The sequence below is a fragment of the Bubalus kerabau genome, chromosome 9 (genome assembly GCF_029407905.1).
Source record: "Bubalus kerabau isolate K-KA32 ecotype Philippines breed swamp buffalo chromosome 9, PCC_UOA_SB_1v2, whole genome shotgun sequence".
Classification (NCBI taxonomy): domain Eukaryota; kingdom Metazoa; phylum Chordata; class Mammalia; order Artiodactyla; family Bovidae; genus Bubalus; species Bubalus kerabau.
In genome coordinates this window covers 16841525-16859273 of record NC_073632.1, presented here as the reverse complement: position 1 = coordinate 16859273, position 17749 = coordinate 16841525, and the positions used below count along the sequence as shown (strand labels likewise).

General features: G+C 40.1%; 1 protein-coding gene across 1 annotated transcript in view; it reads right to left on the bottom strand.

Moving 5' to 3' along the window:
• Window positions 1-17749, bottom strand: part of COL19A1 (collagen type XIX alpha 1 chain) — a 447290-nt gene that overhangs the window by 306941 nt on the left and 122600 nt on the right. Inside the window, exons 10-11 of the mRNA XM_055534763.1 lie at window positions 9956-10000; window positions 7184-7228 (exon numbers count right to left, since the gene is read on the bottom strand). Coding sequence (XP_055390738.1) covers window positions 7184-7228; window positions 9956-10000 — 90 coding nt within the window. The remainder of the gene's footprint in view (window positions 1-7183; window positions 7229-9955; window positions 10001-17749) is intronic.

The following is a 17749-nucleotide window of genomic DNA, read 5'->3' as shown; positions in this document are numbered from 1 at the left end:
ATATCACATTTTCTACAAAAGAATATTACAGATTATATTACTTATATGATGGTAATATAATACAACAATATGTGTTAAATAAATTCACTAAAAACAGGCAACAGTGAGACTTTTTCCAGTGAATTTCTGTCAGATAAAATATTTGCAACAGCTATAAAACCAGAGTAATAAATATTTAAATGTGATTTTCTAGTTTAAATAAATATATTTTAAGGTACTTTAGGACCTAGACAACATTCTTGTAATCTCTGACTCAATGGACATGAGTTTGAGTAAGCTCCTGGAATTGGTGATGGACAAGAAAGCCTGGCGTGCTGTAGTCCATGGGGTCGCAAAGAGTCGGCCACGACTGAGCAACACTCAAGTGCTGAAGTATAAACTGTATACCTTTCTTTGAACTTGAAATACGTTTGGCTTTGTGGCCGTTCTTCTGTGGTACTTAGGTAGCCTTCTATGAAGTAATCTCCTTTAATATTTAATGAGATGTGATGATGGAACTAAAAATACTGCTAAAGGAATAACAACGCTTTCTCAGGATAAGAAGGATGAAATTGCTTTCTGTAGGGAATTGATGTATATTCACTTTAAGGATAAACATCAGACTGCGTTCTGAAGCACCATGTTTTCAATGAAGTCTTAATCTGAAAAGAGGTCACATTCTATTTTCTGTATCACTTTTACAAATCTAAAATTGTGTTTGTTTTATTTATCATAAATAAATTGCATGCCAAATAAAAAAAAAAAGAAAAGAAAAATCACAAGTAAGTCACTGGAAATTTACAGCAACCTGTTTTCCAAAGTTTTAAGAGATGAATTAAAGCAGGAATCATATGCTTTTGTTAGTTTTGCAGTTATTGTTATTAGTTTAACTCAGAGTAAAAGAAAAGATCATTGATCAAGATGCTGCCTGTAATTTTTAAAATGAGTTAGAACCTGCTGGATCACAAACACTGTGGGCTTCAGAATATGTCAACGGTTGTACACTGTCACATCTCCTGGAGCTGTGGACAAAAGTAATTTGGTGGTTCTTTTCCTTTTCACTAAACTTACAAGATCTTGAGGAGATCAAATAACTTTAATATCAAATGGAAAAGTTTCACACTTGCTGAAGCATCTGAGATCCTTGTAAGAATCTGCTGCTGTGTGTGCCCATGATGGGCTTCCCAGGTGGTGCTAGTGCTAAAGAACACGCCTGCCAATGCAGGGGACATAAGAGATGTGGGTTTGACTCCTGGGTCGGGAAGATTTTCTGGAGGAGAGCATGGCTAACCACTTCAGTAACCTTGCCTAAAGAATCCCATGAACCGAGGAGCCCAGAAGGCTATAGTCCATAGGGTTGCAAAGAGTTGGACATGACTGAAGTGATTTAGCACACACACATGTACCCATGTTATCTTAAATATCACTGTTGAATAAACCAAAATGGGCAATATTTTAGCTAGAAAATATCAGGAACACTGTGACATGAGTAACACTTGCTACTGCATGTTTTTCACAATTAAATGATATTTAACAATAAAGTACAGCAGAATCAAGTTTAATGCAGAAGAAATTAGTTTTTAAACTTAAGGCAATGGCACCCCATTCCGGTACTCTTGCCTGGAAAATCCCATGGATGGAGGAGCCTGGTAGGCTGCAGTCCATGGGGTCGCTAAGAGTTGGACACGACTGCGCGACTTCACTTTGACTTTTCACTTTCATGCATTGGAGGAGGAAATGGCAACCCACTCCAGTGTTCTTGCCTGGAGAATCCCATGGACAGAGGAGCCTGGTGGGCTGCCATCTATGGGGTTGCACAGAGTCGGACACGACTGAAGCAACTTAGCAGCAGCAACAGCAGTAAGGCTTGATTGACAATATAAAAATGATAATTTTAAAAGCAAACTAAATTACATGATCTGAAACAACTGTTTACAAATATTGAATTCTGTTTTAAAGCAGATGTTTACATTTGCTTTTCTATTTACTCTTTCCTTTCATAAATGCAGCCAAGTAATATTCCTATTTTCACAAAGATCTAAAGTAAACACTGGTATCAAGTTTAGGAATAAATATCACCTCACTGAACCTCTGCCAAATGGTCTTTTTCTAAAGTAATATTCATAGTCTAATTATTGCCTTTATTTCTGGCCATATAACAAGAAATGATTTGGCTACATCAAAAGAGTTGGCAGACTCTTCACTACCTCATACCAGTTAGAAAGCTCATCATTAAAAAAACCTACAAACAATAAATGCTAGGGAGAGTGTGGAGCAAAGTGAACCCTCCTGCACTGTTGGTGGAAATATACATTGGTCAGCCGCTAGGGACCACAGAATAGAGGTTCCTCGAAAAATTACAACTAGAACCACCATGGTGGTAGTTTAGTCTCTCAGTCATGTCCAACTCTTTGCAACCCCATGGACTGTAGCCCACCAGGCTCCTCTGTCCATGGGATTCTCCAGGCAAGAATACTGGAATGGGTTGCCATTTCCTTCTCCAGGGGATCTTCTCAACCCAGGAATTGAACCCAGGTTTCCTGCATTGCAGGCAGATTCTTTACTGACTGAGCTATGAAGGAAGTCCAAAGCAATCTTGCTCCTGGGCATGTATCCAGAAAAGACTATTAATATAATTCAAAAAAGATATATGCACCCCTATGTTCACCACAGCACTATTTACAAAAGCCAAGAAGCCTGGAAGTAACCTAAATTTCCATCAACAGAGGAATGGATAAGGAAGATATGGTTCGTATATACAATGGAATATTATTCAGCCATAAAAAAAGAATGAAGTAATGACATTTGTAGCAGCATGGATGGACCTGGAGATTATCATACGAAGTGAAGCAAATCTAAGAGAAAACTAAATAAGAGTAAGAGAAAGACATGTGGAATGTAAAATATGACAGAAATGAACCTATCTACAAAACAGAAACAGTCACAGACAGAGAACAGACTTGTTGCTACCAAGGGGAGGGGCTGGGGGAGGGGTGGATTAACAGTTGGGATTAGCAGATGCAAGCTTTTACATACAGGATGAATAAACAGTAAGACCCTACCACATAGCACAGGGAACTACAGTGTCCTGTGGAATTTTCCATAATGGAAAAGCATATGAAACAGAATATATATATATCTATATCTGAGTTATTTTTCCATACAGCAGAAATTAACACAACACTGTGAATCAACTATCCTTTAATAATATGAATTTAAAAAATAAGAGTGAACTCTTCTCTTAGTTTATTGCTAGCAGTAGCCACATAACATCTATGGTAATACTGAAGGAACCTAAGGAAAATCTCTCAAAGAAGGGATGGTTGTGACCAGTCTGACAGAAACAGAGAAATTCCAACGTGGACCTCAGCTGGGGGTCAGTTCCTCAGCCTGAATATAGACCTCTCCCTTCCTGACTCCTGGGCCATGCTGTCAGAGATCCAGGGATCCCTGGATGATGCTCTAACCAGGAACAGGGTGGTGAGTCAAGGTCACTCCTAAGATAAACCAAAACATGGTGAATCTGAAGAGGGCTGTCTTCTGGCAGAGTCCTACCAGTACCACAAACTAACCTTTGAGGGGAAGAATGATTCTCTCAAGTAATTTTCACTTCAGGACTGACTTGTCTGGTCCATGTCCAGGTAATGAATTATTTATGTTTCTGTCATGTTATAAACTGCAACAGACTCAGGAATATGCTTTCAAATGAGGTCCTCTATACTTGTTCAAGTTTCACTGTGTGTGTGTGTGTGTGTGTGTGTGTCTGAACTGAGTGCAGCATCTTCAATACATTGAGGAACCATGTGACAGGTTTGGATTAAACACCCCTGAAAGCTCCTTTTCTAGCCATAAAGAAAAGCAGCAGATTTCTCTACTTGGTTTATTATATTGGGTTATAGAAATATCACCTGAAAACCTTTATGTGGCATTTTCTTTTAGTTGATAAACTTTTCTTTTTTGGTCAGTAGCCATGTGGCTGTGATAGATACGGTATCTCTAACAATAACTTCCTGAATTATTTCACTTTGCAACTAATGAATTATGTCATTTATAACAGTCTAATTTTAAATATCATATATGAAACAAGTCGCCAGTCCAGATTCGATGCACGATACTGGATGCTTGGGGCTGGTGCACTGGGACGACCTAGAGGGATGGTATGGGGAGGGAGGAGGGAGGAGGGTTCAGGATGGGGAACACGTGTATACCTGTGGCGGATTCATGTTGATATATGGCAAAACCAATACAATATTGTAAAGTTAAAAAATAAAAAAATAAAATAAAATAGAAAAAAAAAATAAACACAGTAAAGGCCACATTAAAGTAACTAAGGAAGAAAGGTGAGTCTTATTTTCCCTGCATACTCAGTTTTCCACAAAGAACTGAGATTCAAATGGGATTGTCTTTGTTCAGAAAACAAATTGGGACATAAGCAGTCCAAAAATCTCATTCTGGCTTCACCCTGAAATGAGCGCCTCACATAATTTTCCTGTTTCATCCAGAAACAAAAAGTTACTAATCTAGAAACGAAGGCTTGATATCAATCATTTATCTTAGGGAAAAATATGTGTGGTCATGTATCATAATCAAACAGCATTAACACTGAAAAAACTAAAATGTCCCACAAATGGTAAATGATAATCAAAACAGAACACATTTTCTAACGTAAAGATTGTTATGTAAATCCTACATTTGACCATTAACCACTTGAATTGTGCTTATCATTCAAGATATAGTCTTTTCTCTTTGGTGCTTTCTTTCTTTCTGATATCTCAACCGTATTCTCCACAAGTGTTTTCGCTCCTGGTGAGATGGACTATCTGAAGGCAACAGTTAACAGACATAAAGAATTAGAAGGAAAATCTTTGAAGACAAATGTATTGACTGTTTTTCTGTAACTCATAACCTGTGAGAAACTATTTATTACTGAGCAATACTAACTCTATATGTAAAATATCAAAACAGCCACCAAGATTTTAGTGAGACAGTGACTTTAAATTACAGAGAATATATCTGTTTTTCTTGCTCATTCTCATTTATTCCTACAGGTAAGGTCCCATTAATAAAATAGGAATGTATGTAAATAAAGCATTCATTTAATGCCATGGTCTTGCAATGACCGTTATTCTAAAGCAAAAATATTCAAGAGACTCCTAAGAAGGAAGATTCTTTTAAAAACTAATCATCACTCAGTGGACTCCTCAGTTATAGGTTTATTGTATGGCTGTCCTGCCTCCCTCTCACTGTTCTGTGAGGAAACGTAATTACCAAATAGCTTATAACATGCATAATTTATCTTATAATAGATGCTCATTCTCTCTATAAATACCTAATGAAGAAGCAAGTTACTGACCACTGCCCAGAAAACTCAACACAGGCCATCCAGTCTAATTTGAGATGATCTTTTTCCCCTTCTAGCCTCCGTTCTGGCCGTCCAATTACATGGCATTTTATGAAACAAAAGAATGGTGCTGTTTTTGTTCTATTTGAAGATAAAGCTAGACATATGAAGTGCAGAAGAATGCAAATGATTGTGTGAAGGGAAATTCTGGATAACTAAGACACTTCTATCCTATATAGTGGCTTAGTGGTAAAGAAGCCACCTGCCAATGCAAGAGATGCAGTTTCAATTCCTGGGTCAGGAAGATCCCCTGGAATAGGAAATGACAACCCACTCCAGTGTTCTTCCCTGGAAAATTCCCCTCTTACACTGTTGGTGGGAATGCAAACTAGTACAGCCACTATGGAGAACAGTGTGGAGATTCCTTAGAAAACTGGAAATAGAACTGCCATATGACCCAGCAATTCCACTGCTGGGCATACACACCAAGGAAACAAGAATTGAAAGAGACACGTGTACCCCAATGTTCATTGCTGCACTGTTTATAATAGCCAGGACATGGAAGCAACCTAGATGTCCATCAGCAGACGAATGGATAAGAAAGCTGTGGTACATATACACAATGGAATATTACTCAGCCATTAAAAAGAATCCATTTGAATCAGTTCTAATGAGGTGGGTGAAACTGGAGCCTATTATATAAGTAAGCCAGAAAGAAAAACACCAATACAGTATACTAACGCATATATATGGAATTTAGAAAGATGGTAAGGATAACCCTGTATGAGAGATAGCAAAAGAGACACAGATGTATAGAACAGTCTTTTGGACTCTGTGGGAGAGGGCGAGGGTGGGATGATTTGCGAGAATGGCATTGAAACACGTATATTATCATATGTGAAACAGATCACCAGTCCAGGTTTGATGTGTGATACAGGGTGCTTAGGGCTGGTGCACTGGGATGACCTAGAGGGATGGTATGGGGAGGGAGGTGGGAGCGGGGTTCAGGATGGGGAACACATGTACACCCGTGGCAGATTCATGTCAATGTATGGCAAAACCAATACCATATTGCAAAGTAATTAGCCTCCAATTAAAATAAATTTATATTAAAAAAAAAAGAAGAAAATTCCATGGACAGAGGAGCCTGGTGGGCTACGGTCCATAGTTACAAAAGAGTCAGACACTACTTGGCAACTAAACAACAATAAGACACTTCTATCTTCCGTGCTTTCAGTTCAAAGCCAATTGCTTTGAACCGAAATTCAAATGATTTCAGCTTGAATTGATTCAGAATGATTGCTTGAACAGAGGGGTTAACAACTTGCCTCGGCTCCAATCTGCAGCCCTTTCCACGTGACTTCTCTTTACCTCTGAGTCTGGTAACCAGCAGTCTGAGGGGATTTCAGGAGTTCCCTATGTCTGATCTGTGATATCACAGTCTTGGTTTTCCAAAACATTGCTTCTGCCTTTTAAATATTCTCTTTTCTACCTATTTATTTCCTCAGGGAAAATTCCGCTGATGGCATATAAATAAAGCATTTGTTTAGACTTGGACACGTCATCGTCCATCAGTGCTGTTGTGGCACAAAAACACAGTAAATATTTGAATCATTTCTATATCAGTGGAATGATTTCACTAGAAATGTGTAGAAATAACTACACCTAAACAAGTCTAGAAAGATGTCTGACAGTCATTGATTTGCTAAGTCTACTCTAAGTGAGACAAATATTTTATAGAATTTCTATAAAATCACTGAACTGATTTTATGGAAAGCACAAAATCAAATTAGATATTCTAGTCCAGAATATTTTCAAGAACACAGCTTGTTCTCACAGTTAAGTATGAAAAGTGATCTTTACCTTCTCGCCAGTTTCTCCTTTGCTGCCTTCAAAACCTTGCTCTCCCTGCAGAAGAGGAATACGATGTGTATAATAATAGGTACCCTACTTTTAACACATGTAATTATTACAATAAAAGTAATAGTTTCTAAATTTGAAAAATCAATAACTGTATATATTACAGTGTTTCTAAAATATAAGCTGAAAACCAATATTAAAGTTACACAAAATTTTAATTACTCACTGAAGGAATGATTTTCCAGGGTACAAGCTCTAGTTTCACTACTTCCAATGCAATTTGATACTCACAAGCCTGAATTTCTCCATCCATAAGACCTTTCTCATAGGTTTTTTGACAATTGAATGCATCAAATAGTGTGCCCGGCAAAGACTGTCAGTCACTATTGCTATTACTACTCTCACTGTTGATGCCACTAGACCCGTAGGGATGTCCTTCTCAAGCTGACTTCCATGAAGACCGTTCCAGGGAGAGGTGTGTGATGAACGAGCCGAGAGTTCTGGCTCCAGCTCTGAGGCCAGCGCCAGGCCCCTTCCCACCCAGATGGCCTGCCTCTCCAGCACGGAACAGGGTGGGCTCTCACTCACCATATTGACTCTGAGAGGTAGAAACCCCCTGTTCTTCAACTAAACCTCTCTGATCTGACAAGCTTATTTTCTCACTTAACTCTGTACAGATATTTAGAGCACTGATGTTTCATTCATAAAATCAATGACTATTCATCGAATGCCAAATGTATGTCAGACACTCATGACAATACAGCCAGCAAGGAAATGTTGGGGAGGGTCATACACACCCCTCCACCTACAAGAAGTGCTCAGTAAACATTTCCTGAGTGCACCAAGACAAGGGGATGAAGGGTTTTTTATCCCCTGTTTTTTTCCTGCAATTCTTCAAAATATAATTTACATCATACATTGAAAAGAAATGCAGCTTTTTCCTATGTGTATATATAGTCTATGTATATTATATATAAAATCATATGTATGTATGTATATGGACACATATATACATGATTAAATAATTACTTCTGCTTCATCTGCTGTCCCAGATGGTAAAGAATCTGCCTGCAATGCAGGAGACCTAGGTTCGATCCCTGGGTAGGGAAGGTCCCCTGGAGAAGGAATGGCTACCTACTCCAGTCTTCCTGCCTAGAGAATTCCATGGACAAAGGAGCCTGGTGGGCTACAGTCCATGGGATCACAAAGTGTCAGACATGACTTAGCCATTAACACTTTCACTTTCTGCTTCATCTATCCTCAAAAAAGGTACCAGGAAAGAAAGCAAGTTAGATTTGGGTACATTTGCCACTGAATGTGTGGTCTAGCTTTTTCTTCCATTTTTCCTAAAATATAGACTTTAACTTGATCTGTTGATTCAAGCTGACACGAAGCTGCTAAATGGCCCAGTACCCCAGCCACAATGCTAGCATGAAGCAGCCACCACAAACAACTGCTGGAAAGTCCAAAACTGTTTCCCAGCAGATAAATCTACACATCCCTTGGCTAGCAACTCGACTCACAGATGCAGCACATGCTGTATTACTGGGTTTTGTCTAGAACTGCTGGGAAGAAATGCAGAGGCTTGCTATTTCTTCTCTGCCAAATCAATCTTGGTATTTTCATCAAGCAAGTAAAGGAAGATTTCTTCAAAAGCTATAACTATAGGTAACTGCCTATCTTTTTATGGTAGTTTTTTAGCTACAGAGCAAAACCTAGATGCTATAGTAACGTCTGACTTCCGGTTGCTAAAGTCTGTGAAACATCTCCAGAGCATAGAAATGACATGACTGGTGGGCATTTAATATTGCATCAATAATGCTCTCCCCTGTGGTGGGTTATCTGGGTGGTATCATGACAGCTGGCCCCACCCAAAGTGGACCCTCATCTCTTCAGAAAACTGGAATAAGCCAGTCTCTGTGTTTCCAATAATGCTGGTCAGATCCAATCATATTTCTCCCCAGGAGAAGAAATCAGCCTTTGGACAGTAAAAGATGAAATGAAGTTCACCTTGGTGAAAAGAAAGATTCTAGGCCCAAAGAATCTGGCCAATGCAAAAATCCTTATTATGTACAAATTTATCATTCTGAAACATTTTTTGAGGAGATCAGTTGCAACATCTTTGCAATATTTCATATTTTATGCCATTGTAACTATTACATTTAGCTCAATCTGGGAAATAACAAAAAAGGAAAAAAAGTAACCACAAATAGTCAAAAGCAGTCAATCCTGTTCTAGACTTCATTTAGCTTCCCTGGGGGCTCAGCAGTTAAGAATCCACTTGCCAACGCAGGAGACCTGGGTTTGACCCCTGGGTCAGGAAGATCCCCTGGAAAAGGAAATGGCAACCCACTCCAGTATTCTTGCCTGGGAAATCCCATGAACAAAGGAGCTTGGCAGGCTACAGTCCATGGGGTCACCAAAGAGTCAGACACGACTGAGTGACTAAACACCACCAAAATTTAGACTCTTGGTGAAAACATTCCCAGAGCAGCTATCACACTCCCAGGCCCCAGAAAGCACCACTACCCATTCTCCAGAGAAGCATGTGGCCAAGCCCCTCTCATAAAACTCTGCCCTAGAGCAGCTCCTCTGAGAAGGGATGGCTACCATGGGTTCTCTTTGAGAAGAAAGATCAAGTGGTGGTCAAGTCAGGGGACTAATTCAGTCTCACCAAATTTCCTATATCTTCACTATATTATGTGCAACTTCAACTTTTGAGATGTTAAAAGTTCTTAACTAACATGAAACATTAAAAAAAAAAAAACTGTTTACCTTTTGACCAGGTAAGCCTGGAGTGCCACGTAAACCATTTTCACCCTAAAAGAAACACACAGAATAAATTTCATTAGTCACAAAACACAAACGAATAAAGAAATTCTGCATTGCTAACCATCTGTTCTAGACGTTGTGGGGCAAGACAGCCTAATGCTGAATGTTCAGCGAGTACAGGGGCTTTGCATCCACCCCTCAGCTGCCAACTCCAGGACTGCAGCTCTCATTCAGAAAATAAGAACGCGGAGGCTCTGGCAGGTTGCACCTAACTAGGAGCATCACCTAAGATTTGAACGTAGGTCTCTGATTCGACGGCCCATGCATTCCCATTTGCTACTTAGTGTCCTTCATTTTATTTTCTCTTTCAAATCTCTGGGCATAATGTTCTAGTCTGACACAGGTTCTCTATGGGCCAAGTACTGTTCTGACAACACAGTTATGACCATCTTCTTACAGATGATTATACAATCAGGAGATAGAACTGGAATTAGAGTTCACATAATTCACTTCTATGCATCTAACTGCCCCTTTTCATTGTCTTATGGAAAAGATTTTGTTCTGGTGACCTCTTATCTAAAAACTTATGTGTGTGTATCTATGTGTGTGTGTGTGTGTGTGTGTGTGTGTGTGTGTGTATATACATGTTTGTGTATATATATATATAGCACCACCGACTCAATGCACATGAATTTGAGCAAACTCAGGGAGATAGCAGAGGACATAGGAGCCTGGCATGCTACAGTCCATGGGGTCACAAAGAGTTGGATACAACTTAGTGACTTAATAACAACAGCAACAACTATATATATATACACACACATATATACATATGTGTATAACCTCAGATATGCATATGACACCACCCTTATGGCAGAAAGTGAAGAACTAAAGAGCCTCTTGAAAGTGAAAGAGGAGAGTGAAAAAGTTGGCTTAAAGTGCAACATTCAGAAAACTAAGATCATGGCATCCAGTCCCATCACTTCATGGCAAATAGATGGGGAAACAGTGGAAACAGTGGTTGACTTTATTTTTCTGGGCTCTAAAATCACTGCAGATGGGGATTGCAGCCATGAAATTAAAAGATGCTTGCTCCTTGGAAGGAAAGTGATGACCAACCTAGACAGCATATTAAAAAGCAGAGATATTACTTTGCCAACAAAGGTCCATCTAGTCAAGGCTATGGTTTTTCCAGTAGTCATGTATGGATGTGAGAGTTGGACTATAAAGAAAGCTGAGCACCGAAGAATTGATGCTTTTGAACTGTGGTGATGGATAAGACTCTTGAGAGTCCCTTGACCTGCAAGGAGATCCAACCAGTCCATCCTAAAGGAGATCAGTCCTGGGTGTTCATCGGAAGGACTGATGTGGAAGCTGAAACTCCAATACTTGGCCACCTGATGCAGAGAGGTGACTCATTTGAAAAGACCCTGAAGCAGGGAAAGATTGAAGGCAGGAGGAGAAGGGGACAACAGAGGATGAGATGGTTGGATGGCATCACCGAGTCAATGGACATGGGTTTGGGTGGACTCCGGGAGTTGGTGATGGACAGGGAGGCCTGGCGTGCTGCGGTTCATGAGGTCGCAAAGAGTCGGACACGACTAAGCGACTGAACTGAACTGATACACGTATACATATATATACATATATATGCGTATATACACACACACACGCACACACACACATATAAAGAGCATATACTTTCTTGCTCATTCCTGCCGATTGTCTTTAGATCAGTTTTAAAGACATGCTGATGCTGTTTTACTTGAAACAGTTACTTGGGAGAATTTTCAGTTCTTCCCAGTTCATCTGGTTCCTGTGCTGGGTCTGAAAGTTTTTAGCAGAGGCCTATCAGTTTCCATTACTGGAATTCACAGGCCATCTCTTCGACAAGCCTGCTTTGCAAACAGCACATGAGCTAGAATGAGATATCCAGGGTGGAAGTGCACATTCCCAGTGGAGCCTCAGGAATTCAGCTGCTCCAAGGAAGTGACTTGGGCTCCCGAGTTTCCAGGTTTAGAAAGCTCAAAACAAACTAGCAATTCTATTGACCACTTTATTTCCGGCAAACATTTTTAAGACAATAGTTTTTTTAAAGTATTACCTAGAATGAAGTTAGATATCACTTCTTAGAATTTTTAAAATAAAATTCAAATACATGAAGAAAAAAAGCATGTCTTCAAATTTTAAAATAGCAATAATATATTCTGTTTAAGCCTAGAAAGATCTTTATAATTTCATCAATTAGTACATTTCTGGAAAGGTTCCATCATTTTTAGCCACAGCGTACTGCTCTACGTGTGTGCTCAGTTGCTAATTCGTGTCCAATACTTTGTGACCCCATGGACTGTAGCCAGACAGGCTCCTCTGTCCACGGGATTTTCCAGGCAAGAATAATGGAGTGGGTTGCCATTTCCTCCTCCAGGGGCTCTTCCTGACTCAGGGGCCAAACTCACATCTCCTGCATCTCCTGAATTGGCAGGCAGATTCTTTCCTCACTGAACCACCTGGGATGCCCCGTACTGCTATATACATGCACATAATTTTAAAGATGAAGGCTTTTCTTCAGTTAAATTAAATTATCTGTGTTGCACAGTAAAACTGCTATTATCACAGAATATACTGGACACCAAAGGCAAAACTTTGTGGGTAAGTTTAAGAAGTGTTGAAGCAGCAATAAAATACAATGTATTTATTTATGTAATAAATATATTTATATTATTTAAAAAGGTATATAGTTTTAGACCTCGGGCATCCCACAATTACATTAGAAACTTCCCATTTTGTTTAATAAAGTGATAGTCAAAGCACATTCAGATTTGACCCCAGGGTGCATTCTATGGAAACAGCTTCTGTTACTCATCACAGAACTATGCCCATTTGTCCATGAGGAACACAATTATTTTCATGGGTTGGTTCAATATAACGTTTTATATCATTTTACAAGTTACACATGATAACAAGATATGGTATGTAATCCAGTAAAGCACTCTGACACAGGGCACATTGCCAAAAATATTTTTGGAAAAAAGAGAGTAGTACCAGTAGCTCCCTGCTTTCTTTGTTCACCGCTCACGCTTATATGCCATATGCTGTGAGAACTGGCACCTAAAGACCCACCTCTGGGGTTATGTCAGGTTAGGGTCACACCTGGATGACCTGGCAACTGGGTACCAAAAGTCCTTAAAAGGAAGAAAGCTTCTCTTTTTGATGGACGTTGGTTTTATGACTGTTATAATGAAAATGTTTTCCTATGGCCAGTGTTAACTGACCTCTGATCTTTCCTGACCAAAAATTTGTTTTGTAAACATAATTCTAAACTCCATGATATATGGAATTTAGAAAGATGGTAACAATAACCCTCTATACGATACAGCAAAAGAGACACTGATGTATAGAACAGTCTTTTGGACTCTGTGGGAGAGGGCGAGGGTGGGATGATTTGGGAGAATGGCATTGAAACATGTTTAATATCATATATGAAATGAGTCGCCAGTCCAGGTTCGATGCACAATACTGGATGCTTGGGGCTGGTTCACTGGGACGACCCAGAGGGATGGTATGGGGAGGGAGGAGAGAGGAGGATTCAGGATGGGGAACACGTGTATACCTGTGGTGGATTCATGTTGATATATGGCAAAGCCAATACAATATTGTAAAGTTAAAAAATAAAAATAATAAAAAAATTTTTTAAAAAGTATGATTAGCCCTTTAAATTTAGGTTAATTGGAACACTATACACGAAACAAATTATAGAATAATTAAAGTGGTAATGTAAATAAAACTACTTTAAAAATTAAAAAATAAAATAAAATAAACTCCATGATACCCCAATCGACAGCACTGATCATTCTCCCAGGAAATGAGTTGGCTTCACAGGACACAGTAACATGTGGAAGATTTTGAGATATCAGGAAAATTTTGATGCTTAAACTGTGCAACTCTGGTATTCAGAAACATATTTATTTTCTTCTCACAGATTTTCTTAAAGTTACCAGAGAGGTCTGTCATAGAAACTTATAATCATTTACAACCATTTGGCATTTTTCCAGTCCCTGAGGCACAAGTTAGCATATTTGTTTTCGACTCTATCCCAAAATATTATTAAGTAGCATAACAACTGGCCTTCCCTGGTGGCCCAGCTGGTAAAGAATCCACCTGCAATGCAGGAGACCTCATGTGATTCCTGGGTCTGGAAGATTTCCCTGGAGGAGGGGTAAGCTGCCCGCTCCACTGTTCTTGGGCTTCCCTGATGGCTCAGAAAGTAAAGAATCCGCCTGTAATGTGGGAGACCTTGGTTTGATCCCTGGGTTGAGAAGATCTCCTGGAGGATTGCATGGCACATGGCAACCCACTCCAGTATTCCTGCCTGGAGAGTCCCCACGGACAGAGGTGCTGGCGGGCTACAGTCCATGGCGTCGCAAAGAGTCAGCCACGACTGAGCGACTAAGCACAGCATAGCATAACAGCTGAAGGAAATAATAGTCTTAAAGAGCAAAATTTTGTTTAAGAGATTAACAGACTATGTTTCTCCTGTCAAGATTTTATCTAAAACCTAATTTGTGTCAATAGAATCAGCCTTCCTAACTCTGAATCACAGTTTCAAAACTCTTGTGCCCATGCAGCTTGGGATCAAATTGAATTCTATTCAATAAATGCCTGCCTGAAATTACTGGAGGAGCTGACAGCTGTTTTTTCTAAACTCTTGCTGTCCCTTGGTGTTCCTAGTCTCAGCACAGGAAGGATTAAGAAGTTTCTTTGGCTTCCCATCAGTATTTTAGCCCATTATTGAAAGAAAATTACAATCAATGCTTCTTGTCGCTACTATCATGTTCAAAGCTTGTTTCTGTGGCATGTACCTTCTACTTCAGGTTTATCCATCAAAGGGCCTGTGCTCTTTTATTATTAGGAATTCAAGGTCCAAATGGGCCACAGATGAATATGAGTAATAAAAAGCAGGGAAAAAAATCTAACATTGCTGCTGAGAGCCTTGCCACTATGTTATTACTGCAATACATAGCGTGTCTTCAACTTCACAGTTCAGTTCAGTTCAGTCATTCACTCATGTCCAACACTGTGACCCCATGAATCGGAGCACGCCAGGCCTCCCTGTCTATCACCAACTCCTGGAGATTACCCAAACTCATGTCCATTGAGTTGGTGATGCCATCCAGCCATCTCATCCTCTGTTGTCCCCTTCTCCTCCCGCCTTCAATCCCTCCCAGCATCAGGGTCTTTTCCAATGAGTCAGTTCTTTGATTCAGGTGGCCAACGTATTGGAGTTTCAGCTTCAGCATCAGTCCTTTCAGTGAATATTCAGGACTGATCTCCTTTAGGATGGACTGGTTGGATCTCCTTGCAGTCCAAGGGACTCTTAAGAGTCTTCTCCAACACCACAGTTCAAAAGCATCAATTCTGTGCTCAGCTTTCTTTATAGTCCAACTCTCACATCTATACATGACTACTGGAAAAACCACAGCCTTGACTAGACAAACCTTTGTCGGCAAAGTAATGTCTCTGCTTTTTAATATGCTGTCTAGGTTGGTCATAACTTTCCTTCCAAGGAGTAAGCACCTTTTAATTTCATGGCTGCAATCACCATCTGCAATCATCACTGACCTAGAGCCAGACATCCTGGAATGTGAAGTCAAGTGGGCCTTAGAAAGTATCACTATGAACAAAGCTAGTGGAGGTGATGGAATTCCAGTTGAGCTATTCCAAATCCTGAAAGATTATGCTGTGAAAATGCTGCACTCAATATGTCAGCAAATTTGGAAAACTCAGCAGTGGCCACAGGACTGGAAAAGGTCAGTTTTCATTCCAATCCCAGAGAAAGGCAATGCCAAAGAATGCTCAAACTACCACACAATTGCACTCATCTCACACGCTAGTAAAGTAATGCTCAAAATTCTCCAAGCCACGCTTCAGCAATACGTGAACTGTGAACTTCCAGATGTTCAAGCTGGTTTTAGAAAAGGCAGAGGAACCAGAGATCAAATTGCAAACATCCGCTGGATCATGGAAAAAGCAAGAGAGTTCCAGAAAAACATCTATTTCTGCTTTATTGACTATGCCAAAGCCTTTGGCTGTGTGGATCACAATAAACTGTGGGAAATTCTGAAAGAGATGGGAATACCAGACCACCTGATCTGCCTCTTGAGAAATTTGTATGCAGGTCAGGAAGCAACAGTTAGAACTGGACATGGAACAACAGACTGATTCCAAATAGGAAAAGGAGTAGGTCAAGGCTGTATATTGTCACCCAGCTTATTCAACTTATATGCAGAGTACATCATGAGAAACGCTGGACTGGAAGAAACAAAAGCTGGAATCAAGATTGCCGGGAGAAATATCAGTAACCTCAGATATGTAGATGACACCACCCTTATGGCAGAAAGTGAAGAGGAACTAAAAAGCCTCTTGATGAAAGTGAAAGTGAAGAGTGAAAAAGTTGGCTTAAAGCTCAACATTCAGAAAATGAAGATCATGGCATCCGGTCCCATCAGTTCATGGGAAATAGATGGGGAAACAGTGGAAACAGTGTCAGACTTTATTTTTCTGGGCTCCAAAATCACTGCAGATGGTGACTGCAGCCATGAAATTAAAAGACGTTTACTCCTTAGAAGGAAAGTTATGACCAACCTAGACAGCATTTTCAGAAGCAGAGACATTACTTTGCCAACAAAGGTCCTTCTAGTCAAGGTTATGGTTTTTCCTGTGGTCATGTATGGATGTGAGAGTTGGACTGTGAAGAAGACTGAGTGCCGAAGAATTGATGCTTTTGAACTGTGGTGTTGGAGAAGACTCTTGAGAGTCCCTTGGACTGCAAGGAGATCCAACCAGTCCATTCTGAAGGAGATCAGCCCTGGGATTTTTTTGCAAGGACTGATGCTGAAGCTGAAACTCAAGTACTTTGGCCACCTCGTGCGAAGAACTGACTCATTGGAAAAGACTCTGATGCTGGGAGGGATTGGGGGCAAGAGGAGAAGGGGACGACAGAGGATGAAATGGCTGGATGGCATCACTGACTCGATGGACGTGAGTCTCAGTGAACTCCGGGAGTTGGTGTTGGACAGGGAGGCCTGTCGTGCTGCGATTCATGGGGTCGTAAAGAGTCGGACACGACTGATCGACTGATCTGATCTGATCTGAATCACCATCTGCAGTGATTTTGGAGCCCAGAAAAATAAAGTCAGACACTGTTTCCACTGTTTCCCCATCTATTTGCCATGAAGTGATGGGACCGGATGCCATGATCTTCGTTTTCTGAATGTTGAGCTTTAAGCCAACTTTTTCATTCTCCTCTTTCACTTTCATCAAGAGGCTCTTTAGTTCTTCTTTGCTTTCTGCCAAAGAAATTTGGAAAATTATTGGTATTTAAAAGTTATTGGTATTAAAAATGATTGGTATTAGAAGTTATTGGTATTTCTCCCGGCAATCTTGATTCCAGCTTGTGCTTCCTCCAGCCCTGCATTTCTCATGATGTACTCTGCATATAAGTTAAATAAGCTGGGTGACAATATACAGCCTTGACCTACTCCTTTTCCTATTTGGAACCAGTCTGTTGTTCCATGTCCAGTTCTAACTGTTGTTTCCTGACCTGCATACAGGTTTCTCAAGAGGCAGGTCAGATGGTCTGGTATTCCCATCTCTTGAAGAATTTTCCACAGTTTATTGTGATCCACAGAGTCAAAGGCTTTGGCATAGTCAATAAAAGCAGAAATAGATGTTTTTATGAAACACTCTTTCTTTTTTGATGATCTAGCGGATGTTGGCAATTTGATCTCTGGTTCCTCT